The 24,510-nt window shown below is 37.1% G+C and overlaps 1 protein-coding gene across 1 annotated transcript in view; it reads right to left on the bottom strand.

Moving 5' to 3' along the window:
* Nucleotides 1–355: 355 nt before the first annotated feature.
* The window catches only part of LOC127627981 (breakpoint cluster region protein-like), a 107,114-nt gene continuing 82,959 nt past the window's right edge, over nucleotides 356–24,510 (bottom strand). The window contains exons 9-23 of the mRNA XM_052104613.1: nucleotides 17,230–17,351; nucleotides 16,760–16,925; nucleotides 13,522–13,641; nucleotides 13,339–13,414; nucleotides 13,111–13,215; nucleotides 12,649–12,723; nucleotides 12,394–12,491; nucleotides 11,913–12,044; nucleotides 7,671–7,730; nucleotides 7,472–7,581; nucleotides 5,473–5,612; nucleotides 5,162–5,296; nucleotides 4,954–5,059; nucleotides 4,399–4,561; nucleotides 356–3,427 (exon numbers count right to left, since the gene is read on the bottom strand). Coding sequence (XP_051960573.1) covers nucleotides 3,338–3,427; nucleotides 4,399–4,561; nucleotides 4,954–5,059; nucleotides 5,162–5,296; nucleotides 5,473–5,612; nucleotides 7,472–7,581; nucleotides 7,671–7,730; nucleotides 11,913–12,044; nucleotides 12,394–12,491; nucleotides 12,649–12,723; nucleotides 13,111–13,215; nucleotides 13,339–13,414; nucleotides 13,522–13,641; nucleotides 16,760–16,925; nucleotides 17,230–17,351 — 1,698 coding nt within the window. The 3' untranslated portion in view covers nucleotides 356–3,337. The remainder of the gene's footprint in view (nucleotides 3,428–4,398; nucleotides 4,562–4,953; nucleotides 5,060–5,161; nucleotides 5,297–5,472; nucleotides 5,613–7,471; nucleotides 7,582–7,670; nucleotides 7,731–11,912; nucleotides 12,045–12,393; nucleotides 12,492–12,648; nucleotides 12,724–13,110; nucleotides 13,216–13,338; nucleotides 13,415–13,521; nucleotides 13,642–16,759; nucleotides 16,926–17,229; nucleotides 17,352–24,510) is intronic.

Here is a 24,510-nt window from a genome sequence, read left to right as displayed (position 1 = left end):
AAAATAAAAAGTTATCCAAATGTTTTTTTTTAATAACTGCTTCAGTCTCTGCACAGCAGGCACTTTTCACAGTGGTGCGTTCTAACTTCATGGTGCAATCTAAGGCAGTACTGCCCCCTTTAGGACACATACATAACAACACATTTTAAATAATCAACTGACATTCAAAACATAAGAGCGCATGTATGGATAATGAATTACAATACAAATCACTTAATAACAGCGTTAGTACAAAGGACAATAATTATAATTAAATTAGCATTTAATTTATAATAAAGGGGGAAAATGGTACCAAATATTAATATAAATTTGAAAGACAGATTTTATAATGTATATGACGAGACAGACGTTTCTCTAATACAGGTTTTATTCAACATTTTGTGTACAAACAGAGGCCGCAAATGCCTTCCAAACGTTTCAGTCTTCAGAATTCAGTATCTATTTGTACAGTCCTATAACCAGAACATTAAAAGGTATTAGCAAGAATAAATAGTGACAAAAACCTAAGAAGAAAAAGGGAGCGAATCCATAGCCTGTCCCAGTGAATGTCCAGCATGTCTCATCCTGTATTTAAAGGCAAAATTTCAACATAAACCGTGATAACACTACAGTGGATGAGACGATGGATTTAAAATGGTTACACTTTGTGGATACTCCAGTATCACTCTTTGCACTTATCTATCACTTGTTCCCATAGAAGACTTTAGGCCTAGTAGAACAGATTGAAACAATGAGTCAATTAAATAATTTAACAGAATATACAAATTTGTAACGAATTTGTAATGAATTTGTAACGAATTACAGGCCATGTGAGCTTGTTTGTAGACTTTTCTCAGTGTCTGCAATACAATTGAATCAATCTCATATTTTTTTATAAGAAATGTAAACACATGAGTTATTAAACTACATGCACTGCAAATAATAGCTTCTCAAATATCATGCTCTGTATCTCTCCCATTTAACAGGCACAATTTCCAATGCTCCAAAATTCTTATCCCAGTAACATTCAAGAATCAAAATAAGCACATAAAAAAAGACATTTTTGTATGCCCTAATATCACCTGCTTTCTGAGAGCAATATATCACAGTTTTTTCCTGTCTTTGATTTATGATTGAGTTTTTTCTCCATCATTTGTCACAGAAGACAATGTAATGCAGAGCTGCAAATGTGGACAGTTTGACAAGTGACAAAAGGGACTTCATAATCTTCAATGCTTTTTTACAGTCAATCATATCTCCAGGACACTTTGGTGTCTACAGTACACCCTTTCAGTTACCCATGTGATGTTGTAAAATGAAGATTAACATTTAAATTACATAACTTTTATGAATGCTGAAGCTTAGATGGGTGCAAGACAAGACATTTGCATTTAGTGCTGACAATCAAGGTTAAAGACAAACGCAGCCAGAGAAGAGGACGTACAAGATATGCACATAGTTAACAATATAAAACGACTTAATACAGTGAATTAATAGAAATTCCTTTTCATTTGTCGTACAGGTCCCCTTTTTACAGATATGTTGCAGTTTTCAAAACTCTTTCTACAGTAGCCAGAATTTGGTTTAACGTTACCATTGCATAAAATGCACAAACAACAGCTATCAAAACAAACCCCACTTTAAATCAACGAACATGCCTGCATGTTAAATAAAGTAAATCAAGCACCTTTTTTAACTCTTCAACCGAAAATAACAAAAAACTAAGAGCATTAACTTTTATTTATATAATTAACATAAATGCTATAAAGACAATAAAGATAAGGAGGGGCTGTAATAGTTGAAAACGGGAAACAGTAGCTGTATTGCATCGTTCTGAAAATAACCCACACATCATTAAAACATCTGACATGACACAGAGGCAACATAAACATCAGTGATCTCTGTTTGTGCTATTATACAGCATTATTGTCTTACCTTAAAGTCTTACAATGAGACAGAGAGGCACTGCTGTTTAGTTAGTCTGAATTGTATAGCGAGACATAAACCACAGTGTGTGAAGCTGGAGAGATTTGATGGATGATAAAGAGAGGGAAGATTTTGAAGTAAAAAAAAAAATCTCTCCATTTGATTATCTCTCAACAGTAGATATATGGCAGGAGAAACGCTGATATTGTTGTGCTATCTTTAGCATAATATGAGCATCGACAAATTAATGACAGATTCATCAGGCATTTAGCTGTGCTGAATGGGTGCTTATGATGTTATTTCTGCTTAAGCAAAGATTCAGATTGAGATAAAACAGAAAAACAGCATATGCAAGGAATCTACAGTACTTCACAACACAGACTAAATTAACATAATTGATAATCACAGATGTACTTCGAAAAGACACTGATGTTGTACAAATAAATAACCAAAATGATTGTATTTATTTTGCATAAAAAAACTGAAGAAAAATATATAGATGCTCTTAATTATGTACTTAGATCTGTATGAAAGTTTCTTTCTCACAAAATATGAAAAAAAAAAAAAAACAAGTAAAAAATAAATGATTAAAAAAAGTATTATATTTTTTAATGTTTAAACACACTCCCCAAATCTTAAATATTGCTTGAAAAAGAGGTATGGGGGGAAAAAAAAGAAACAAAATAAAAGAATAGTTAGACTTTACTCATGTAATCAATTATTGGATAGTTTCTCAACTTAGAATCACATTAGCCCTGACTATAACTGAACCAACCACCACTTTACACACAAATCCTAAATTAAGTTCTTTAAATGATTGACATATCATTGTTTCCTTTCAGCTTTCGAAGAGTCTGCAATACGAAGTTGTAAGAATAGCCTATAGTATAAATGGCTACTGTACACTGACATAAATCTGTTACTTTTTGGGGTTGGATATTGAATTGATAGCAGCACAGAAAGAGCAAGTGTGTTTTCATCAGTGACAAATGGGGACATTCAATGTATGAGGACAAACGTAAAAGAGCCAGTGGAGAAAATTTACTGTAAACAGCATATTTGACAGCGTTAGAGACCCATGTACACAATGTAAGAGCATGCTCAGGGATCCATTATCAACCATGGTCTGTGGAAATGAAGAGCAAAGGTGCTGAACAGACATTGATGAACAGAGAAAAATTAGCTGCTTTAGGGAACATTTAGAGTTCAGTATTATTCAAGGTGTGCTCCAAATATTGTGAGTTCCTCAAAGTTTAAAAGGGTTGCAGTGCCCTCTAGTGGCCATATCTAGAAAATGAGCGAAAGACGAAGCAATTCCACTTTTGTACAGAACTATTCGCTCTTGTGCATTCCAGTGTCTGTTATATCCTACACACGCTCTCTCTCTATCTCTCCCACTGATGTGAGACTTAGAATGGGAGTAAGTATTCCGTTACACCTCTGTGGAAAACAGGATACTCTGCCTCTTACTGTCTGGTGTAGGGATGGTCTCCAGCTGAAGAAAATACAGCAAAACTTGCACCTAAAGTGGAAAAAAAAAAGAAAAAAAAAGTCAATGAACATTGTTGAAAGATCATTAGAAAGAAGGAATGCACTACTGTAAATAATTTAAATGTGTAATTGCATTAGATCATTGCAAGAGAGAGACAAGTCGATATAGTTTCATGACCAGACATTAACCCCTTAAGCTCGGAGTGCATTTCTAAAGATTTCCTGTTTCCATGGCATACCCAGAATTAAAGGTTTATAACTTGAAGAAAATGTTTACAATTTTTATTGACATAGATTACGATACATTCTGAGACTCTCGGCCTAAAAAACTGCTGAAAAATAAAATAAAATAAATAAATAAATCATTATTTTTTTGATTTTACATTATATATCTCTGGGTGACTGTAACTGAGATTTGTTTTGTGTTGATACGACAAAGCAATCAAAAGTGTACAAAAACGTCTCCAAGTGTCCAAAAGCCTCTCAAAACAAATAAAACATAATAATTTTACATAAGATGTAATTATACATACAAACACAAAAATGACTAAAGGTTTGCATAGCATCCAGACATGATTTTAGTAATGAGATTTCACAGAATGAGTGCCATTTGACTCAATGAGTCTGCATCGAGTCTGTGTTATATACTTGGCGCCATCTCCTGGTGACCATATGTAACAGTCACCAATCACATGTCTTTCTGCCCAAATCTGGATGATTTTTGCATGATCTGAACCCAATCCGATTGGTTTAGCGTTCAATGGCACTACAACATTTCTGATGATGTCATCTTATACAGGAAAGCTAACATGTTTTCACAGATTGCAAGATGCCAGATGCTGTATGCACATTGTGCACAGTGTGCTCCTTGACAATTATATAATGATCTATGATAAAACAAATAATCTGGTTGTATTCTACTCTTTGAAAGCTTTGCAATGCAAAAGTGCAATAAAAAAAAGTGTATGTAAGCATACTTCATATATAGGTCTCTGACTGTACCTGTGACATAACCTCCAGGGACCAGCTGTCTCCCATTGTGATAGGCTGTGTGGGGTTAGTGGGGATCTTGCTGTCCTTCTCTGCAGGTCTTAGCAGTGTCGGGCCAAACACAGTGGCCAGATTGTGAAGAGACATCTTGTTAATGCTCTCCTTTTCAGCAACCCTAAAACAAAGCATGAGAATGATAAGAGGAATGAGAGTTAATCAGTGTTATGGCAAGCTAACAGCAGCTACACCTGATGCAAGCTGATGCAAACAGGTAGTTGAACATATTCCGGGATGAACATAATTTGTTGTTCTTGGTGCAACATTCCTGTCAACCAGTCATAGTCCTAACCTATCCCTAAAATCAGACAATATTTAAGACCTAGAGGCATGTTGCATTCAGTTACAAGACATGCACAAACCAATGCTGGTTAGTGTCGAAATAAATATCATTACTTTATTACAGATTCAAGATGAGGGTTGTAAAATGATGATACTATTTTTATCTTTGGATGAACTTATCCCTTTAAGCCATAAAGGTAATGAGAGAGTCATCTGCATCTAGTCTACCTCTTGAGATGATCCAACAGGAAGAGGAAAGTGACCAGGTTCGGCTCTGGTAGAGACAGTAGGAGGTTCAGCATACAGCTCTCTTTAGCTACGCTGTCTGAAAGAGCTGCAGAGAAACAAGGACATAATCAACACAGTTCTACTCTCAAATAGTCAAGCCTGATAAATACATAGCAATGAGTTTTTTAGGTAAGAAGGAAAGACAAACCAATGCCTCCTGCAAAGTTAGGGTAGAGCTCGTCAGTGAACAAGGGCTCTGGAAGCTCCCTGAAGTACAACTTCAGCGTTCCAGCAATGGCATTCACATCCATCTCACTCATCATTACTGACACATCCCTATTATCTGTTACAGAAAAAGAGAGAAAGAGAGAGAGAAAGGGACAATAATGAAAAATTTGACAATTGCTGCAGTCAATTTAATTTTCAAGACAATTGTCGAAAAAACAAACAAAATTGCTCCACTCAGCCACATTAGTTGCTGATCTATATAAAAACCACAAGTTTTAAGGACATACTCACTGGTGTCAAAGGCCGTTTTGAGTGCCTGGATGTCAGTAGCCACTCCCGAGACACGGTAGATGCCCACTTCCTCCATTCCTCTTCTTTCGATCTCCTCCAGACATTGTCTGACTATGTAGGGAACTTTAGAGCGCTCACGTCTGTGAACAAGATGTACAATAAACATTTTGAAACCAGTCGTTTGATGAGGATGAATTTGTGACAAAAACAACAAATTAAATAATGGTCAACCTAACAAAATCAGGGCATATGCAAACATACATTTCAAATATGTTTGAAATACATTTTCATTTGCGTTAAATCTAAATATGGCGCAAAGTTTGAATATGTTTGAATATGCAAATCCAAATGAGATTTGAGAGCTATGATGGAGAAAACTATTTCGGATATCGACTTAAATGGATAGTTCACCCAAAAATGAAAATGATCTTATCATTTACGCACTCTCATGCCATCCCAGATGTGTAAGACTTTTTTTCTTCTACTGAACAAAAAACTAAGATTTTTAGAAGAATATTTCTGCTCTGTAGGTTCATATAATGTAGATAAATGGTGGCCAGAACTTTGAAGGCCCAAAAAGCAAATAAAGGCAGTATAAAAGCAATCCACATGACTCTAGAAGTTAAATCAATATCTTGAGAAGTGATATGATAGGCGTGAATGACAAACAGATCAATATTTATGTCCTTTTTTATATACTGTAAATCTACACTTTCACATTTTTTTGTTTTTGGTGACTCACATTCTTTGTGCATATCACCATCTACTGGGCAGGGAGGAGAATTTATAGACTTAATATTGATTTGTTTCTCACCAACACCCATCATATCACTTGTGAAGATACTGTATGTTTTTAACCACTAGAGTTTTATGGATTACTTTTATGCTGCCTTCATATGCTTCTTGGACCATCAAAGTTCTGGCCACCATTCATTTGCCATGTATGGACCTACAGAGCAGAGATATTTTTCCAAAAATCTTTGTGTTCAGAAGACTTGGAATATAGTGCACAATTTGTATGGACTATGTTTGTGGTGCTTTTTTTTTTCTTCTTTTTTTTTTAAATGACTAATTTTCGCGTGTAGATGTTTAATAGAACAATAAAAAGCTGCTAGGTTTTGCTCATGAAGAGATCTAAAGTGCCCTGTAAAGTGCACATGTTGGATCTGAGTGTTTGTACCGGTGTTGTCATGCTGTCTTAAATGGCATTATTTGGCTCCGGCCTTAAACCTATTAGAAAGCTCATAACAGGCAATCTTTATTACGGTCATTCAAATCAGACCACAAACACTGCTTGCAAAAAGTCAGAGATCTATGAGCTCCAATTTTCTCAATATGACAAATTTTATTTGACATAATATATTTTGCACAAATATGTACAGCATCAAGACGTGTGTGCTTTATGGTTCTTTTTGTGAGAGGGAACATCATTTTCTTATGCTAGCAGAGGCACACATTCCATTAATCATTTTAGCCTGTGTATGTCTATTCTCATACAAAAGTGTCCTGAATTTTTGAAGAACTATCTAATAAATAAGAGCTCAGAATTTGAGTTCAGATCCACTTAGGGACAACCCTTTTCCATTTTTGGATTTCTTTCCAAAAATGTACATTAACAAGCACAGTAGACTAATGCAAGGATGACTGGTCATATTCCATGATTCTGAATGGCCAAATACAGCATTCTGCAGTTACATATTTTTCAATAATGACTGGTTCACTGTATAACTGACCACTGTCCCAGACAACAGATTTCATACATATTTGAGATAGTTTTGTTTTTCTCCTATCACTTTGTGGTCTAATCACATAATACAATAATTTTAACTCAAATCAATAATTAATTTCCAGTTATTTATTGGGTAGATAGCCATGTAATAAGCGTCATGATCAATCTATCATGGTTTACATTGTGATACTGACTTTCTGTCTGCACATTTCCCCTTACTTAATATCTGAAACATTGTTTGTTGTATGCAGTCTTCTTTTTTAAACTTACTTTGTCACACTGGAGATATTTACTCCAAACACACCCATTGGCTTCCTTGAGGGCATTTTCTTCAGGCTGAACTCCCGGCTGGTAAATTTCATTGATATTTTCACCTCAATCTATAGAAAAAGTACATCCAGTTTATTCAGCAATTGAGGGAATGGATGTTAGGATTGCATTAGAAGATCAGATGTGTATATACACTCACCCCGTTCATAGGGATAACAGTTCTCTGCCAGTCTTTACCCTGGAGCATCTGAGAATCCAACTATTTAAGACACAGAAAACATAAACACATATCTGCAAGCAGCAATTATAGAGTTCCAAGCACATGTGTAGAAGATGTCCAGTTCTGACAGAATAGATTCAGTGGACACATTTGTTTTATTGTCAAATTTCAACTGCTTTGATAATAGTTGCACAAATAGGAATTTCTTAAGTAATAGAGGCCCCTAGCATCAGAAATTCATGAAATTTTGCATGTGACCTCAGAATGTTCGGTCGTCCATGTGTATTACGTTTGAATATTGCACTCACAAGATAGAAGTCAATTAGTCATTACAGGCTACACCCAAAAACATATTGGCTTAAATGTTCTGAACGTTTTAACAAATCAAAATTATTTTGATAACTTTTTGTCAGGAGGACCTGTAGATGATGTATACCAAATTTCGTGTAAATCAGACAAACAGCCTTTGAACTTTGTTGATCAATCTTTTGCGGAACTATGACAGTTTTTTAGTTGTAGCACCCCCTATGAAATTTTGTGTGCATCCTCAAAATGTGATGAGTAGATATTTGTCGATGAATCAAATTGTGCATAAACAAACAAATTTGACATTTGAAATTTCGTGTGAATCAGACAAATGGCGAGAAGTTAAAAAATTTGCTTTTAAAAAAAAAATAAAAATTTCGTACATTTTTAAAGACAGGTATATATGTTTTGTAGGGCTTTACTCAATGAATCAGAGGAATAAAGAATGTTGATTCTAGCCCTTACGGTTGCAGAGATTTGAGCAAAAACCAAAGCACCTTCAGTGCTTGGACCCCTAAACAGCTGTTATAAAGTTCTTTTCATATACAGGTTTTTCACTCACAGCAAAGACAAATCAAATATTTAAATTTTCCATTATGCCAGTTCTCCATATACAGTGGTTTTGTAAATCACCAGCCATTTTCTCCAACCCCTCATCCCCTCTTAAACAAATGTAGTAAGGGCACCATCTGGAGCAAGCCAAATTCAGCATGTTCCTTTCCCTAATCCTGGTCTAATCTCCATATGGTCTCGTGTAAGGCCTGATCTTTCTCGGCTATCAAATCTCGTCATCTCAGTCATTCTGTCTGCCCTTTTGGCAGGCAGGTTGTAGAGTGAGAACAGGGGCAGTGCCCGCTCGCCCACCAATGCCAACTAAGGTCATTAGAGTTTCGCTGGCATAGGTGCCCACACACATAAATAAAAGATTAATAATCATATACTGTAGTATTATCATCTTGAAATATAATCTCTAAATGTGATTGAGAATGTTGACGTTTAGGGCAGATTATTAAAAAAAAACTCCCTGTCTGCACATTTCAACTTGACTCAATAAAAACTATATGGATTTGTTTCATGTTTTTAAATAATTTTGCTCAAAAAACATGGGCAATGCAAGAATTCCTTATCTTGGAAACATACTGTACAAAAATGCAACACACATATGTACACAAAAAACAAATGTGTAAATTCACAATAATCAGACAATTAAAATAAAAAGAAGCAATACATCTATAAAGAACTCTGTGCTGACTATTTTTTGTAGTTGATTCTTGAACAGTAGTCTTTCTCTTTTTGTCAAATTTCTTTTTCTACAACTACGTAATAGATGATCCCTTGACTTACCAGTCTCTTGAGTAAGCTGCCTTGCACGTCCTATAAACCCACAGCCACTAAAGCCCTGCGGGACAATCAGCATCTCACTCTCTCTCAGAGTGCTGGGTGGAAAAATGTACAGTTTTTTGCTGTCTTTCAGTCTACTCATTACATTTCACTATGGCACAGGTCCATGTAGAACTCTAGATTCAGCTTAATTTTCACAGTTCATTTGTTGGCAAACCACTGGATACTGAACTTGGTTATAACAAGAACTAATCAGCAAAATAACAAATCTTTATATTTAAAAAGAATGCTCCTGGTTCAAGAGGATTTAAGCTTTAACGACAACATTAGCAGCATGATGCTGCTAATGTTGCTAATGTTCTTTCACAGACACAGAAGGGCACTAATAATAGTAAAAAGTAAATGGGATCACATACTTGTGAAGCTCATATCTTTGTTAAAGCACTGACATAAATTATTCGGGAAAAAAATACTGTTTATGAAATGTTTTCTAAATCTTCCTTTTGGAAGCAGGAATCCTTTTCTAGTTAATTAACTTTATCTTGGTGGAATTTGCACCATGTAAAAAGTGCTTACAGGAAATTATGTTCTGTCTCTTCTGGCATCCTTATGTGGGCTGACTAGATTTAGACTTTTTTACACTTGTCCTATATTAACATATTTAAGTTTTGTTGCTATACTTATACTGTATACTCAGGACCATAGCATGGAATTCTGAGCTACCTGACTGTACACTGGTTTGGACCCCTTTCATATTAAAAAAATATAATTTAAAGTATGTTGTGGGCCCTCCAAATCGTTACAACCGTTCACCCCAATACCTACGGCCCAGTGTATACCATTACAGTGTGTTTTTAATGTTTATTGTCTGGCTTTACTATAACCAAGATTATTTAAACTGAGAGACGAGTCAAAATTATTTGCTGTTGAACGTGCAATTACACTACCGTTATGTTTCTTATGACCTTAAAAACCTTTTGATCTGAAGGCTTGCTTAAATGTTTTAAGTCAGTTTTGTAGACAAAATGTAATTGTGCCAACATATTAATTTATTAATAACAAAACTAAAATTGTATTTAAAAAAAGTTTTTTAAATTGATGACTTGGACCAAATAAATAAGAAAAGCCCAGTATATAGATGGGAACTACTTCAATACTGTTTTAAATGCATCCTAGTGTGATTTCTCAAGAAGTTGGTTGAGAAAATGCCAAGAGTACTTTTCTGCAAAATCTAGGCATTTTTTTAGTCACAACATATTTCCCATATTTCAATTTCTATTATTCCATAGTTGTGATGACTTTACTTTTATTCTAAAATGTGAATAAATAAATAAATAAAGAATGAGTAAGTGACCCTAAACTTTTGAACGGTAGTGTAAGTCACAAATGCTCTCGATGCATCAAAATCACAGCTAGCTGATGGCTTTTAAATATCCAAAGGGAGCTTGTTGTTTTCATTTAGGCTTTTAGGACTCTTTTAGGATTCAAAGCATAACACAAACCCCCCCAAACACATTACTAGCCCCACCCCTTTTACTTTTAGAACCAGATGCACTCAAACTGACTTCACAAAGAATCGTTTGTAGCTAAGAGAATTCAGTGCTTTCTGTAAGACCCCAGCACCAAGGAAAATACAAAGTTCTCTAAGGAGGGGACCGATAGGTCAGCTGATCTGACGGTGACATTTTGAATGTGACATTTTCAGACGGGACACATTAATTATGGATGATTTGATACCTTAAAAGCCAGGGCATAGTGAATAACACCATATCTATTAAACACCTGATTAAATGTCTGGGGTCATTTAAAGCCTGGTGAGCATCTGGGACTGTGGCCACGTCAACACCAATACATTTTCGCTTGAAAACGTCCACACTGATATGGCGTTTTTGACAGGGAAAACTGAGCTTTTCGAAAATGCTCTCTCAAGTGGATCAATTTGAAAACTCTGTCTTCGTGTTTTAGTGTGGACAGGGAAAACGGATATATCTGAAAACAATTATGTATTTTTGGTCATGTGATCCATTGAACCCAAAAAATGGCGGACTATGTTGTAGCGGTGTTGTTGTGCCTGTTATTCACTTTATTAGCGTTGTTAAAGATAAATGGCACTTTGTACAAAATTCATATTGCAGTCATTCAAAGATGACAGGGAGTTTACTCTGAATTGCTGTCTGGCAACCGAACACAAGGACAATTGCATTTCAGATCGTACATAGAACAGCAATTTTTCGCATGTGCAGTAAGGGGATTTAAGAACGTGTGAACGAGCAACTTTTGAAAAACGCTTGAAAACGGCAGTGTGGATGGAAAGCGTTTCGAAAATGCAATTTTAAAATGCATCCGGATTAATGTAGACATAGCCTGTGTCTCTTTTAAGAGTAGATAGAGTAGAACCTTCAACCATGCTCACTAAGGTCCCAGGTAGTGAATGACACTCAGAAACAACACAATAGTACATGTTAGAGCCAAGCAAATTTAAGCTTGACACACAACAATTGCGTCTAAACAAGTGTTGACAACCAACTTGAAGGTGAAATGCTTAAGCAGTGACCGTGTGCTGGACGATCGTACCGCCATCTGTCCTTTGCCCATTATTTTGTCCGTGCTCTCCCTGTCCTCTTTGTTCATCTTAGCTTTGTTGTAGCTCTTCTCGTAGCACAGTAGACGCAATGTCTCAGAGTCCTCTAACTCAATCTCAAACTCCTAAAGCATGTACACACAGTGGGGTTCAAAGGTTATTACAGTTTTTCATTCAGTATTACAATGAACAAACTGTACAGAATTAATGTACAGAACTAATGACTGACTGTAAAGTTCTAATGTAGGGATCTACTAACCAACAAAAAGGCATAAAACAATGTAAGGGTTGACACCTGCCATCCCTCATTTCCTTGTTTGCTCCCCTTTACTTTGGAGGATGGTAATTGCTCCTAATTAAATTATAATACAATTTGTCCAGAAGGCCTGCATATTCCACATGGCCTCACTTATGCTTTAAGTGAGGCCTTTTCATTTCGGTGGTGTATAGACAGAGACAGGTGTGTGGGATTACCTCGTTCCACTTGGGTTCTGTAGTATATCTGTACACTCTTGTTTTAGCTTTATTCACAAAGATGCCAAAAGAATCCACCTCTAATGTGCAATATAGATCTAAAGAAAGGGGACAGGGATACAGAGATCAGCTACCATGTGAGGAAACTACAGCAACTGTAAGATACTGACATTTTAATGTGGACTAAGGAAATGTGTACATGACCTTTGATGAACACAGACAGTGGAAGAGAGAGAGAGAGAAAGAGACACATACTTAAGCTCTGTTTAAGTCCAGAGGCAGAATGGACAATTACATTCAGGAATCCATACAGTCCAGTGGTTTCATCTTCTGTTAGCAAAAAGTGGAAAGAAAAAAAGTAAAAAATATGCCCAACAATCCAATTTTAAATACATAAAGTACATAAAAAAATGAAACTAAATAAGCTAAGAAATATTTTCATCTCTCAAAAATACAAAATAAGTAATAATTTGCAACATATGCAACTTTCGTAATGTGACATATTCCAGAGTGAAACAGAATATTTAGTGGGAAGTAATGTAGAGCGTGATTTGATTGGACAGGCAAAGATATTATTAGCTACGTCAGCAGAAATTACATTTTGATGAAAGGATATGATAACCTAATAATTCCTAATAAATATGTGCACTGCTGAATTATGCACAATAAGACAAATCACAAGATTTAAAGTTTAAAATAAGGTAAAAGGGCTCTTACCCTCTTTATTGACAGTAAGGGGGATGTGGTGGACCGTCTGAAGTTTGACACAAGAGTTTGTGAGCATCTGCAGCTCCATGGAGGACAGGCTGAAGCTCTTAAAGCCTGTGTGAATGAGCAACAATACACAGTATAAAAACAAACTCTATCACCTGACATGCTACTGTTTTCAGCAAGCAAACATTCTGTAATTCATAGAGCTGAAAAGGTGTGTGTTGTGCCACTTAAATTTCTTCTGCTGTTTTCGAATTAGTTCCTTCCACTCCGCACGCTCATAGTCTGACGAGATCAGAAACGTGTAGCTCTGGAACACATAACCGGCACACAGACTGTGAGCTTGAGCGGGAACAATGAGAAGTATGAGGATGAAAATCAGAGTTGACAGAAAGGTTGTGCATCACTGCATCTCACCTTTCCATTGCGGTTGTGCGCTCTAAGGGGCATGTTGGGAGAGTTCAGCAGCAGTAGAGATTCCTGTTCTGACAGCTTCTTCCTAAGCCTTTCCATGACTTTTGACCCTTTGTTGGCCCTCTGTGGAAGGGAGCAAAATATGTAGGCTGAAAACCTAGTGGGCTGCCTACATCAAAGGGATAGTACAGCAAAAAAGGAAAATTCTCACATCATTCACTCATCCTCACGCCATCCCGGAGGTCTATGACTTTTTTCTGCTGAAAACAAATGAAGATTTATAGAAGAATATCTCAGCTCTATAAATCCATACAATGCAAGTGAATGGTGGCCAGAACTTTGAAGGTCCAAAAAGAACAAAAAGGCAGCATAAAAGCAATTCATATGACTCCAGTGGTTAAATCTGTATCTTCAGAAGCAATATTATATGTGTGGGTGAGAAACAGATCAATATTTAGGTCCTTTTTTTCCTTTATATTCTCCTTCCAGCCCAATATGCACAAAGAATGTGAATCACCAAAAACAAAAGGAGAATATGTAAGTAAAAGTGGAGATTAATAGTAAAAAAGGATTTAAATATCAATATGTTTCTCACCCACACCTATCATATCTCTTCTGAAGACATGGATTTAATCACTGGAGTCAAATTATTTACTTTTATGCTGTCTTTATATGCTTTTTAGACCTTCATAGTTCTGGCCACCATTCATTTGCATTGTATGGACCTACAGACCTGAGATATTTTCTGAAAATCAGCAGAAGAAAGAAAGTCATAGACATCTGGGATAGCATGAGGGTGAGTAAATGATGACAGAATTTTCGTTTTAGGGTAAACTCTCCCTCTAACAGCATGTTGGGGCATCATAGACATGTTCCTGGACATTAAATCTGAACATTTGACAGCAATTTTGGATATCTTATGTGCATTTAAACGTTCAAATGTGTCTATGAAGCCCAATAATGCTGTCTAGCCTAAAAGATATTCAGTCTTACACTATGTCCTAACCAGGTGCAATGTGATAAAATTCCACACTGAATGCAAAAATGATGTGTAATGTAACACAAGCACAGTCAATTAGAACATATTTGATTTCCTTGTGGCTGGGGCTACCCAGGGTGATATAGGCAGAAGTAGAAACCACTTAGGGCAGAAATAGAAACCAAGTGATTAACAAAATGTCTTGTCATTTGTCATGGTAATAAATGGTTAGAACAAAAATATATTATATGTATTTTATTTGTTTGTTGCTTTTTCGTGTTGTGAAATATAGTATATAGCAGGATAGTATATATATATATATATATATATATATATATATATATATATATATATATATATACACATGTATGTATATATATATATACACATATATATGTGTATATACACTCTCCTAAAGGATTATTAGGAACACCTGTTCAATTTCTCATTAATGCAATTATCTAATCAACCAATCACATGGCAGTTGCTTCAATGCATTTAGGGGTGTGGTCCTGGTCAAGACAATCTCCTGAACTCCAAACTGAATGTCAGAATGGGAAAGAAAGGTGATTTAAGCAATTTTGAGCGTGGCATGGTTGTTGGTGCCAGACGGGCCGGTCTGAGTATTTCACAATCTGCTCAGTTACTGGGATTTTCACGCACAACCATTTCTAGGGTTTACAAAGAATGGTGTGAAAAGGGAAAAACATCCAGTATGCGGCAGTCCTGTGGGCTAAAAATGCCTTGTTGATGCTAGAGGTCAGAGGAGAATGGGCCGACTGATTCAAGCTGATAGAAGAGCAACTTTGCCTGAAATAACCACTCGCTACAACCGAGGTATGCAGAAAAGCATTTGTGAAGCCACAACACGCACAACCTTGAGGCGGATGGGCTACAACAGCAGAAGACCCCACCAGGTACCACTCATCTCCACTACAAATAGGAAAAAGAGGCTACAATTTGCAAGAGCTCACCAAAATTGGACAGTTGAAGACTGGAAAAATGTTGCCTGGTCTGATGAGTCTCGATTTCTGTTGAGACATTCAGATGGTAGAGTCAGAATTTGGCGTAAACAGAATGAGAACATGGATCCATCATGCCTTGTTACCACTGTGCAGGCTGGTGGTGGTGGTGTAATGGTGTGGGGGATGTTTTCTTGGCACACTTTAGGCCCCTTAGTGCCAATTGGGCATCGTTTAAATGCCACGGCCTACCTGAGCATTGTTTCTGACCATGTCCATCCCTTTATGGCCACCATGTACCCATCCTCTGATGGCTACTTCCAGCAGGATAATGCACCATGTCACAAAGCTCGAATCATTTCAAATTGGTTTCTTGAACATGACAATGAGTTCACTGTACTAAAATGGCCCCCACAGTCACCAGATCTCAACCCAATAGAGCATCTTTGGGATGTGGTGGAACGGGAGCTTCGTGCCCTGGATGTGCATCCCACAAATCTCCATCAACTGCAAGATGCTATCCTATCAATATGGGCCAACATTTCTAAAGAATGCTTTCAGCACCTTGTTGAATCAATGCCACGTAGAATTAAGGCAGTTCTGAAGGCGAAAGGGGGTCAAACACAGTATTAGTATGGTGTTCCTAATAATCCTTTAGGTGAGTGTATAGATATATACATACACATTCTGCTGTTGTAGCCCATATGCCTCGAGGTTCAACATGTTGTGCCTTTTGAGATTGAGATTCTGCTCCTTACAATTGGACAGAGGAGATATCAGAGTTACCATAGCCTTTCTGTCAGCTCGAACCAGTCTAGCCATTCTCCGTATGCCTCTCTCAACAACAACAAGGTGTTTCTGTCTGCAGAACAGCCACCCACTTGATGTTTTTTGTTTTTGGCCTCATTCTGATTAAACTCAAGGGACTGTTGTGTGTGAAAATCCCAGGAGATCAGCTGTTACAGAAATACTCAAACCAGCCTGTCTGGCAACAACAAATATGCCACGGTCGAAGTCACTGAGATCAATTGTTTTCTCCATTCTGATGGTTGATGTGAATATTAACTGAAGCTCCTGACCCGTATCTGTTAGATTTTATGCATTGCACTGCTGCCACTCAATTGGATGATTAGATAACCGCATGAATAAGTAAATGTACAGGTGTTCCTAATAAAGCTCTCAGTGAGTGTATTTCACACAATCAGATAATCAATCCCATTAAAAGCCACTAACATATTAGATGCACAGAAATACTAAATAATTGTCAAAGAAATAGAAATGCAATAAAATTATATCTTGCCCTGTCTCTCTGGATCTCACTCCTGAGGGAAGAGATCTTGATCTTAATAGCGTCCAATTCCTCGTCAGCGGCTTGTGGGATAGAAAGGGGCTCTGACTCCTCTGCTGTCTGAAAGGTGAGGTCCGAGAGAGTAATATACCACTTAGAGTCATACTGCTGGCTCTTCCTGCAGGGACGAGAAAGAAAAGGGGAAAAGAGCAAAATTTAATATCTAGGCAAAAACACATCCAATAATGTGATTATGGTGTACTGATGTTGCTTTAGTGTCCAGATCAAATCAGGCCCACAGTTCTTAAGAGTCAAGATTTTAGGCTCGGTTGCGAAAATAACATGCGTATTGGACTCAATAACACATTTAATGTGAATGTGAGATGAACTGATCTATATTTAAAAATAGGAAGAGAGTGAGACAAAAGGATAGAAATGAAATGAGAAGACAAGGAAGAGGAAACATGGAGATTTTCCCATACCCTCCGATCTGTTTCTTCAGTTTGGCACAGAGTAGGAGGTCAGTAAATAGGAAAACATGGCGTAGTTTCCGCGCCCCTTCCACAAGCTCCACCATGAAGCTGTCCTTCAACAGCTGGCGGTTCTGTTGTGCATAGAAAACAAATACAACAAATTTAAATTTAGACATTAATATTAATAAGTCAAAAAATTTACTGTTTACAAACTACACATATCACTAATAAACTGAGTTTCTGCATCACTAAGTGTCAATAAACGGAATCAGGCAACTCAAAAAAACAGAAAAGTTTTTTCAGTTGTCTCACATTAAGCTGAAAAAGAAGAAAGTATTTTAACAGACATAGATAAATGAGCTTTAATTAGTAGCCTTTTAATGATGACAGTTGCTTAAGTTAGTGTGGCTTATTAAAGGCTGTATTTAGACCATGATTATTTTTCTCATCATTTTATTTACAGCCTGACATACCTGTTTGAACCTGGCCTAATGGGAACTACTTTGTGTCACAAGCAAATACAATACCACTGCACCATGGCAACGACATATAAGTCAGTAATTCATGAATTATGGCCTATGTCTATTACACAACCACACAATACTGTACTCTATGTATTGATGTCAGTGTATGTGATGTGCATTCAAATACTGTAATGCTTACGCAGAAAGATTTTGAGCAATACCACTAGAGGGCAGTCTCATCCTATATCCAAAACAAAAAAGCTTTTTTTTTTTAAAAAAAGAGTCTTTGTGTTTATGAAATGAGAAAACTATGAGGACATTTTTGTTACCTCCTGTCCACAGATCATATGCTAAGTGAACAGTGATAGTTCAGAGAGACAAAGCAGTAGTTAATGTGTGAAAACACACACATATAGGCATAACACAGCCTCTGGCCACAGCTCATGCATCATTGCTCCCACAGCAACACGTCACCACTGCAGTGGGGAAACAAAGATGATATCACAACCCTCTTAACCAAAGAAAAGCTCTAACCTGGCTCCTGTCATCATCACATTTAGCAGACAGTGTCTCCTCACAACGATCACTCATTAGTGGTTATGATTTTGATTCATCCCAGTGACTTGAATATTTTGAATCCATAAACAAAAAAGATTTGTTCAAATTTGCACACTGATTCGTTCACTCTATTCTGTAGGTGGCACAGTGAGTCTTTTTGTGTTTTAAAGTGAGTTTTTGAGTCATTCACTCAACTGATTAGTTTTAAAACACTGAATCATTCACAAAATCGTTCATGTTATCTCTATTAAAATGTGTGTGTCGACAAATGTAATAACAAAGAGCGTTTAAGCATCATAAGTATTTCCACCCCAAATTAAAACAAAATGTATTTATGGTCAAGTGACTACATGTGAGGATTTGACATATGAACAGCGAGCTCTGCACACTTTGCTAGTTTTATTACTTTTAATGACATAAACCGGTAAGATTAAATACACTCTATTCCATAACTGATCTAGGAGGACAATGTCAAAGAATTCAAAAATCCTCGGGGCTCTGGAGATATTAAAAGACACTTACATGCTAAAGCTGACACATCCGAACAGGCCCCAAGCCAGGGAACCGACGTAGTTGGAGAAGTGCAGGAATTGTGGCGAGAAATGCTGAACATATCGGCAATGTTAACGAAGGTCATCGCTGACTTGGAGGATCTTGCTGTGATATGTCGATCGATCACTGCCATGGAGGCAAACTTCACTGAGGTGGTTACAAGAGTGGGGGATGTCGAGAAATGGATTGATTATCGGGTGTCATCAGAGATGAAATTATCTGCTATCCCGCTACCAACCAAGGTGGATTCGGAGCGTTTCTGGGAGAAGTTGGAGGACTTGGAAAACCATAGCTAGTGGAATAACATCCGTATCGTTGGTGTTCCCAAGGGAGAGGAGGGACATAATATGTTGAAATTTCTAGATGGGCTCTTCTCGAGTGTGCCCGAAATAGCAGGCCATAAGCTGGAAATCGAGCATGCTCACAGGGTTCGGCAATCCATTGAGGGAGACAGGTCCCAATCCATTCTGGCCATACTTCTGAGATCATCCGATAAATATCTCGTGTTACGTGAGGCTAGAAGTAAAGGAAGTAAAGGAGGGCTTTCTTGGATAAAAACACAGCATTTTCTTGTTCCCAGAATTGCAAATTCAATAAGAGTGAAACACGACCGATTCAAGGAATATACGAAACTTTTACATTAATGGAAGTTTGCTTTTGCACTGATATTCATGGCCAAATTGAGAATAGATGCTAAGGATGGCCATACATCATTCACATGCCCACAGGAAGCAATGTCCTTGATAAAGTCAATGGAGTGAATAAGTTACCTTGCTGTGCTCATTTTGCAACCATGTGGACACAACTCCATTTGCTTGACTGTTTGAAGAATCTGTGTGCCTTTTTTGTGCTGGTTCCCCCTACTGGCTGGAGCTCATTTTGTGTAATATTTCATGTAAAGTTTTTGGGTTAGTAACTCAGTTGTTTGAACTCATGTTGCAGCCTAGAGGACTGGCTCACTGAACATTCGTTTGACTGTTTGAAAAGTCTGAGTGCCTTTTTGTTTTGTTTTTTATGCTGGTATTTAATTTTTTCTTACATGTCAAAATGTCAAATGTTCGTGGAATATGAATGGGTTGGGGCACCACATACAAAGAAGGAAGGTTATTTGATAAAAAAATTTGGGAAGATATGGAGTGGGCACGTTTTCTATAGTGCTGGCTCGAGTAAGAGTCATTACACTGACAAGTAAAACATCTACAATTCAAATGTCTCAAACAGATTAAAGATAAATTAGGAAGAGCCATTATTGTTTTAGCAGAAATTCAGGGACATAGTCTTATTTTGGCTAATATTTAAGCACCTAATGTGGATGATAAGGGCTTTTTTATAGATCTTGAAGGGAGATCAAGCCGCTGGCATGACTCATGATATAATATTGGGAGGAGTCTTTCATCTTTTAATGGACATGGTCCTTGATCATAGTGAAGCAAAAGTGTGCAAGCCCCCTCGAGCAACACTGACGCTTCACAGGATGTGTAAAAATCTTGGTTTTACAGATATTTGGAGACTTTTGAACCCATCTTGTATGGACTATAAATTTTTTTCATAAGTAAAATTGAATCTAGAATAGATTATTTGTATTTTTTTATATCCAAGTCCATTGTTGATTGCTCAATTGGAAACATTTTAGTCTCAGATCACACCCTGGCGTGTTTAGATGTGTTGCAAAATTTTGGATAACCGATTATGACATCTCTTATACATATAGATCAGGTGAGGTTTATTCGGGGCCGTAACTCTTCTGATAACATTAGGCATTTGACTCCAGTCGCTGCCATCTCACTTGACGCTGAAAAGGTGTTTGATATGGTGGAATGGGATAGTCTTTTTTGGGAATACTTTTATTGGATGGATTACTTTACAGTACAAACAAATGAATCAGTTTTTTAATGCCCTGGAACCATTAGCAGCCATAAGAAAGGAGGAGGATTTTCCAGGGGTGATTGTGGGAGGTGTGGTGCATAAGCTTTTGCTTTATGCAGATGATATTTTATTATTCGTCTCCGACCCCACTAGATCTATGCCTTGCCTCCACAGAATTATTCATTCCTTTTATAAGTTCTCAGGATACAGAGTTAATTAGTCTGAATCCAAAGCTTTGGCTATGACAGCATACTGCCCAGTAACGGCTTTTCAGCCAGGCTCCTTACATTGGCTCAAACAGGGCATTAAGCATTTGGGTATTTTATTCCCAGCAAATTTTTGTGATTTAGTTAGAGTTCATTTTTACCTGTGATGTAGGCAGGTGGGCTTCATTACATTTATCTATGATTGGGAAGGTTAATGTTATTAAAATTAAGTGTATTCCAAAATTCATCTACCTGCTACAATCTCTCCATTTATATGTCCCCCTTGCTTATTTCAAGCAATTTCATAGCACAGCGAACTCCTTAATTTGGAATGGTAAATGTCCCAGATTACATTTCAGTAAGTTGCATAGGCCGATTGACAAAGGTGGGTTAGGCCTACCCAAGATTTTGTTTTATTATTATGCATTCGGTCACAAAAATTTGGCTCATTAGTCGCTTCGACCTGAGAGATCCCCTCCCTGGTTTTGTATTGAACAGGACATTCTTTCCCCTATTTCTCCATTACAAAGCCTTTCTATCAAACTAACTGGAGAAGTTAAAGCTCACTAAAAACCTATGCAATGTTCAGTGTGTACAAAAAGAAAGTAACTACACATGTTTGATAACATTTAAGTTACATCCAGTTATATCACATTTGCACTCGGTATGGACAAATGTGTTCATTGTGTTTAATTCTGACATTTATTTAAATGCTGCTTCGAGCATATGGCTGAACCCCAAACTATGTATTAATAAGTCTCCTTTCTACTGGACAGAGTAGATTGTGAGGGAGGTTAATACACTCCGTGACCTATATGAGAGTGGAGAGTTGAGATCCTTTGAAAATTTGGTGCAACACTTTGGGATTCCCATGTCTCAATTCTGTAGGCACTATTTTTGGGAGTAGCATACACCCCCCTAAAGTGGCAGATACTCTCGTTGTGGTGATTACTGCTTTTGGAAAAGGTCATGAGGCATCAGTGTATTACTCCCTGCTAATTCAGAGCCTGGGAGATGGAGCTTCAACCTCTCTCAAGAGATTATGGGAGTAAAATTTAAACTTAGTGTAAGGCGGGTGCCAGCCAGTCTGGACAACCCCTCGAGAAAACAAGCTCACACCTCACTTCTACAGTCTCATCATCTCCCCCTACTCCCCCCCTTCTCCTCCTCACTTAAAGTGTCTCAGTGCGCCTGGTAAACTGGTCTCATTCTCCCAGCCATAATGAAAAACTAAAAGTTATAAAATACGAGAAATGTGGTGTGCCCCTTAAAGGTGTGCCCTCCCCCAGATCCTCCATACAAACTACCTCCTGTATGTAAATCTACAGGAATCAAGAACCCATTCAATTACAAATTCTGATCCCACAGTTGTGAACCCCTCAATATGGGACCAAAATCTAATTATAATGACAGAAACCAACATTTGGTAAGCATATTGAGTCTGTAGGTACACTTCCCACAGGATTGCTGTGTGTAGTTTTCATTGTAAATATTTCTATAAATTCCTTGATTTCCGAATTGTTGTTATTATATTTGACTGATCGATGATTTTACTCTATGAATTGGATTTTGAATTATTGTTCTATTACCTGGTCAATAAATTGTAAACATTTGATTTTATTCTGACTGACTCTGAAATTGTTTCCCCAAGTATATTAAATGATTCGTATGTTACCGCAAGTCTGCGTCAGATTAGTGACGACTAATATTTGGCATCAATTCAAGTGTACTTGGTTTGCAAAGACAAAAAGGGAATTTCCGTTTAGAACACAAATGCTGCTTGACCAATCTAAATTCGGGTGTGTCTTACCTCTGTTTTAATTTAATGTTTCTCCAGATAAGTGTACGCGGGAAACCACGGCATGGCCAATCAAAAGTTATTATAAGAGAAGTTATGTTGGTCAACTTATATCTGTAATAGGGGCCATGACCTCTACTGAAGAAAACGTTAAGTTAAAATCAAGTGTATGCAATTCCATGGGGGCTATACTGATGTATCTTTGATTGTGTAAACGTGAATGTGACCGATCTTAGGTATATAGCAATTATTTCTGTTTGATGATCAAAGACTGATGTGCTTGTGATCGTGAGACCCGCGTAAAAGAGAAAAAAAAATGTGAGGACCTCAAAGCGACATAGATTCCTAATCTGAACAGGTAAAATATAATTAAAGAGTTAAAAAGAATAATCAAACATTCGCTCACTTTTAATGATGCTCCGATATCATTAAAACCTTTTTCATTTATGGAGTGAGATGAAATAACGAAGTAATACATAAGAGAAAATGTATTTCATTTAATCTTGTTGTGTTGCGTAAAAGGAAAGACAGTAACGCGCAGAGACCTTCATCCGTATTAATGGAGACCACCATTGGACCGATAAACGGGCTTACATTAGTATTGGAGGAGGGAGTGTGAGCTAGGATTCTAAAAAACATTAGGTCTACATCTAGAGATGCAAGGGTGCGCCTTATGCAATTTAAGATTTGACATCTATTCTATTGGACCTCCCTACTAGGTTGTATAGGCTTGGTCTTAAGGACACAACCACCTGCTGTTAATGCCAATCAGAAGATGAGGACACAGTCCATGTATTTTGGTGATGTGTTAAGATACAAGAATTTTGGTTGAAGGTTCAGAGTTTTGTGAGTGATGTATTGGACACTCAAATTTAGTTTTGCCCTAGACTCTGTATTTTAGGTGATGGGGCGGTAATATTTTTTGGGTATAAATACATAAAAAATTGGGTCCTAGCCAGTGTTATGATTGGAAGACAAATCATTCTTAGGGGTTGGAAGTCAGCTGGAGCACCCTCGTTTCATAAGTGGCACACAGAGATGGGCAGGGCGGTGGCATTAGAGGGAATGTCATATAGAAGGTTAGGTATTATGGATTTGTTTAATAAAAAATTGGGCAACTATTTGGCCTTTCTGGAGGGTTCTCGGGTAGAGGCAGTGGAGGGGGATTTGTAGTTTTAATTGTATGATTTAATTTTTTTTATTCTTAAGTCTCTTGTCTGTTTTTAAAATGAATAGTGGGGGTTAATTATTGATTCTGATAGATTAATCAATAAAAAATATAATAAAAAAAAAAGATTTATTCACAAACTAATCACCACTACCACTCATTATGAATGCAAGCACATCACTGCTGTTGACTCACACAGACATGTATCACTGGTCGCTTGAGTGAAGTTTCCAGCATTTGTGTTTGTGTGTGTGTCTCCAGCTGGGGAGATGGAAGACTCATCAAAAACTCAGTCAAGCAGTCAACATGTGATGCACAACATGCCTGACGCATGTTGTGCATCACCGCATTTCCAGTACAAAGTCCCACAGCCAAATAATGAGATTCCTATTCAATTTGGCAACATTTATAACATATAGAAAAGCTTTGCCAAAGACTTCATCTCTTTCAACAGTTTAGTAAATGCAACAGTTCAATCAGCAATAAACTATGCAATTTCTTTTTTAAGCTTAGCTCTTTTGTCAGTAATTAATGTGCAGGTATTTGTGTACAGTAAGTAAATGTTATTGTCTTAAAATAGGTTACATGAATCCAGTTGTAAATTTAGAAGCTCTACAGCTTGTTTGTGTCCAAAAGATCCCAGTCAGCAATACTGAGATGGGATCCAGGGAAACTCAA

The sequence above is a fragment of the Xyrauchen texanus genome, chromosome 34, assembly GCF_025860055.1.
Source record: "Xyrauchen texanus isolate HMW12.3.18 chromosome 34, RBS_HiC_50CHRs, whole genome shotgun sequence".
NCBI classification, from domain to species: domain Eukaryota; kingdom Metazoa; phylum Chordata; class Actinopteri; order Cypriniformes; family Catostomidae; genus Xyrauchen; species Xyrauchen texanus.
This window is presented reverse-complemented; position numbering and strand designations above follow the sequence as displayed.